This window comes from Panthera onca, chromosome F1, assembly GCF_046562875.1.
Source record: "Panthera onca isolate mPanOnc1 chromosome F1, mPanOnc1 haplotype 2, whole genome shotgun sequence".
Taxonomy (NCBI): Eukaryota; Metazoa; Chordata; class Mammalia; order Carnivora; family Felidae; genus Panthera; species Panthera onca.
This window is the reverse complement of record NC_138355.1, coordinates 6,447,750-6,452,028: the sequence shown is the minus strand read 5'-3', so window position 1 is coordinate 6,452,028 and position 4,279 is coordinate 6,447,750. Positions and strand designations below refer to the sequence as shown.

At 55.3% G+C, this 4,279-nt stretch overlaps 1 protein-coding gene across 1 annotated transcript in view; it reads right to left on the bottom strand.

Moving 5' to 3' along the window:
• Positions 1–303: 303 nt before the first annotated feature.
• Positions 304–4,279, bottom strand: part of LOC132686905 (kinesin-like protein KIF28P) — an 81,546-nt gene continuing 77,570 nt past the window's right edge. Inside the window, exons 23-24 of the mRNA XM_078440532.2 lie at positions 2,729–2,857; positions 304–1,122 (exon numbers count right to left, since the gene is read on the bottom strand). Coding sequence (XP_078296658.2) covers positions 1,009–1,122; positions 2,729–2,857 — 243 coding nt within the window. The 3' untranslated portion in view covers positions 304–1,008. The remainder of the gene's footprint in view (positions 1,123–2,728; positions 2,858–4,279) is intronic.

The following is a 4,279-nucleotide window of genomic DNA, read 5'->3' as shown; positions in this document are numbered from 1 at the left end:
CGGTGGTTTTGTGCTTGGACCTAAGTATTTGAGGTGGTGGCAGACACGCCCCCCCAAGTGGTCTCGCCTGTGCCGCAGCTTTCTCTGCTTCCCAACCTGTGATTGGTTTCATGGGTATAGCTGGTAAGTTTCCACCCACTTTCACCGCCTAACCAGGATTTTTCGTATTTAACCAGGTTGTCCTCTGAAGCCCTAAAATAAGGCAGAGACTTTTCCTTTTGTAATAAGCGTAAAATAAACACATACCTGGGGCTCTGTGCCACGAAGAGGGCAGCCGCTGCCTTCATGAAGCTTCTGCTCTGCAGGGAGAAGCGTGGTATTGAGAGGAGTATTAATGGTGTTGAGCAGCCCTTCTGTGCTACCTGTACAGAAGAGGGCGTCTAAGTGAACACGGAGATTCATGCTGGCGGTGTGGGTATTGCCCATCCTCTGCCCTCAGCTCTGCCCTAATTTGGGGGACCTTGAACTAAGTTCTTATCTTCTCCCAAATCAGGAAGGTGTTCGGGAGCAACAGAGTGGCCACGTGCCAGAATCCTAGAACGACACTGGGGTCCGCGGCGGCCCCCAGCAGTTTGCATTCAGGGGGTCTGCAGGTTGGAGCCGACTGATCCGGGTTAGATGTGCATCTGGGAGCCGCTGGGTGAGGCCGCACGTTGTTAGGTGTTCTCTCCAGCTTCGTGGTGTGTGGGCCGTGTCCTGCTCTGAGGTGGATGCCGGTGCGCACAACCTGCGTGGGCCTCCTCCAGCCTGAGATACAAGTGTGTCTCATACAGATTATCTAAATAAAAATTTTTAACGTTTATTTGTTTTTGAGAGACAGAAACAGAGTGCAAGTCGGGGAGGAGCAGAGAGAGAGGGAGACAGAATTCGAAGCAGGCTCCAGGCTCTGAGCTGTCAGCACAGAGCCCAATGTGGGGCTCGAACTCACGCACTGTGAGATCATGACCTGAGCCGAAGTCAGATGCTTAACTGACTAAGCCCCCCCCCAGGCACCCCCAGAGTATCCTTTTAAACCTTGAGGCTCCTCCCGCCACCCTTTTGCAGAAAGCCTGTTCCTTCTGCAATTATTTCTGCAAACTGGCGAAGAACGCCGGGGCTCAGTCCACGAGGTATTAGCCATTCCTGCTTCCCTCGGCCTCTCTGCCAGGCTTTCCAGGATTCCCTGCTGCTTTTCAGACCCGGTCCCTGCGGCCATCAGCACGCAGAGCTCCACACTTGGGCTTCACTGTTTCAGGTTACTTTTTAGTTGGTGTGCATATACTGGTCCTGCCCCAGAGCCCCTGGTTCCCCGCCCAGGCCTCCTCGATTAGCCCCTGGTCCCTAGTATTAAGCAGAAATCACCAGCCCAGACTCCCTGCTTTTTGGAGGCTCCTCTTGGAGGCCTTGATAGCTGTCCTGCCATAGAGTTTGTTTCATCCTGTTTGATCGCCCTAACTTCATACTTTAGGGGGCAAGGATTGGGGCTGTCACGTCTATTTCCTCCGTCCTGGTTTCTTACACAAATCAGCCCAGCTTCCCTCCCGCCGCCCCAACCTGGGACAGTTGTGCACAGGCCACAGGTGGTCCAGAACGCCACCTGCAGACTTCTGCTCACTCAGAGGCGCACAGGCCTTGCTTATTTAAAACCTCAAAACGGGGGAGATAACTGTGCCAAACTCATAGGATGGTAATGAGTGAAATGGGCTAACGCGTTGAGCACGTAGCTTGGTGCCCGGCACACGTACATGCTCACGGAGTCTCAGTATCCTTAGTGCTGCTGTTACCAGTAGGGGCTCTCTGGCCACAGGAGGTCTCTCTACAGCCCTCCCCACCCCCGCCGGAGCGCCCAGCGCGTCAGCCCTCGGCGGTGGAGACCCACCCGGCAGTTCTTTGCAGAACCAGGGTCACCTGAGATTGACTACCTGTCGGGAGATCTTCCCGAAGGTCTCAACCTTGGCCCCGCGGACCCGCATTGCATGGGTGCACGATACAGCACTGAACCATTTTCAGATAAACTCATGAAGGCAGCAAAATAAGTGGATGTTTTCAGAGCAAGGATAACAAAGGAGAGGCTTGAAATAACTGTTAAGTCTCCAGGTCTGACAGCAAGAAATTCATCACAACAGCTTTATTTGAACTTTCAAACTGTTTACCATCAAAATATCAATGGCAGATGCTTATCAGCTGCTTTGGTTTGTGGGGTGCTGTGCTAAGTGCTTCCCAGCCCCGGGTGCTGAGCTAAGTGCTTTTCTCAGCCCAGGGTGCTGTGCTGAGTGCTTCCAGCCCCGGGTGCTATTCTAAGTGCTTTTCCCAGCCCAGGGTGCTGTGCTAAGTGCTTTACAGGTGCTTTGCATCCGTTACCCATCTGCAGTTAGTGCTGCTCTCATTTCCACCTAACAGGGAACAAAGGCTGGAGGGGGGCAGGGGGCGTTTGCCTCCAGCTACAGTCGGGAAGTGACAGATGAGAGGACTGAGCCCCAGACAGTCCAGGGCCAGCGCGCAGACTGCGAACCGCCCACCCCCAAGACCTCCTGTCTCCCAGCCCACCTTCGCCCTGGGTGTGGATTCATCTCTACGTGACTGTAAATCAAACTGAAGGACAGAAGCGGCACAAGAAATGACTGGAGTGCGTTGCGCCCACAGCGCAGCTCTGGTGGCCGAGTTAATCCGGCTGCGCGGGGGAGCTTCGCCCAGAGCTCAGGGGTTGTCAGCAGCTGCGTCCGCGCTATTCTGCGTGCGGCAAACTCGCTCTCTTCTTTTTCACGATGACGGCGACATCGTTTTTCAGCCTCCGCAAGCTGGACTCCAGCACGTCTCCAAAGTCCTTTAACTTCTGTGCCTGTTGCTGTACGAACGGTCGAAGCATTTCATCTTCCTCCTGGAAATGAAGGAACGGGGGAAAGGATAGCAGCCTCAGGGGGGTGCCCGGAAGTTCTGCCGACGAGCTTCGTGGGAAAGTTGCCGGCAGAGGTGGTGAGTCCCCTGGCGGCCTGTCCAGCGTGGGGAAGGCCGCCGGCCCGGCCTTCGGCTGCCGCTGCTGGAGAGAAGGGCTCATTCAGATCGGAATGACCCGGATGCCTTTAATACCGGGGGGAGTTCTGGGGTTTGCCAAGGACCGCGCGGGGGTGGGGGTGGGGGTGCGCCCGTCGGTAGCGGAGTGTGGGCTGCCTGCTGCGGGCCCCACCCCGGGGAGGCAGGTGCAGGGGCACGGGTGGGCCCGAGTGCCCGCGTGCGACAGTGGAGCGGAGGGTGACCGCGCTCACGAGTCGGGAGCCGGCAGAGGGCACCGAGCGTCCCTGTAGGTGGTTCCCGGATCACTAGTGAGATGGCAGCTGGGATACTTAGGCCATTGCTTCCAGTGTGTTTTCCATCCTGGTTTTCTCTTAAACGTCGTCATTTATATTTTCTGAATACTACTCTGTGATGAAAAACAATACAAATGGGGTGTGGCTTTTTTTTTTTTTTAGCCTTGTTTACAGTGTCTTTCCCCTCATCAGTTTTTCTTTCTCTGCAATTGTGAGAGACAGGCGCACACGAGAACCCTTAATGTGTTGAAGGGAATACACCTGCGCAACACAGACCTCCGCAGGTCACACCCTCTCTCCCCCAGGAACAACCACTACTAGCCTGACTTCCGTGATCATCATTTTCTTGTGCCACCTGGAATGCAGCCTGAACCGTATATTTTGCCCATTTCCTGTCCATTTACGGAATCCTACTGGATGGTATCTTTGGTGGACTTGGAAGTCAGCGCTGACGGGTGGTGCTGAGATTCATCGACTGGCATGTGGCTAGGGTTCCCCGGTCCGGGGGGTGGGGGGTGCTTCCCTGACCTCTCTTCCGCTGGGGTTTTCCGGTGCCGGTTGTTATGGAGGAGGGGGGATTAAGAGCAGCTGGGGCATACACGCGTGGGTTTCTGCAGAATTTTTCAGCCGGTCCCTCATCTGAACCACAGAATAGGAAATGATCCGAGGGGCTATTTTCTCAATTCTCTCAAGAATGGTGTATAACTAGAATCATCCCAGTACGTGGGAGACAAATCCGTGCATTGAGAGCCTAGTGAGGTGGTTCTCGGACTTCAGTTCCCAGGCAGAATCACCTGGAGGGCTCGTTAAAGCACGGACTCCTGGGCCTCACTCCAGGGCTCTGGTTTAGCAGGTCTGGCAGGGGCCCTGGGGTTTGGACCTCTAAGACCCCAGATGATTCTGGAGCTGCTAGGCAGGGGGACCACCCTCTGAGAACCACTGCTTGGGGGCCTTGGGGCCGAATCCTCTGCAGAACCAGCTGACTCTGCGAAGAG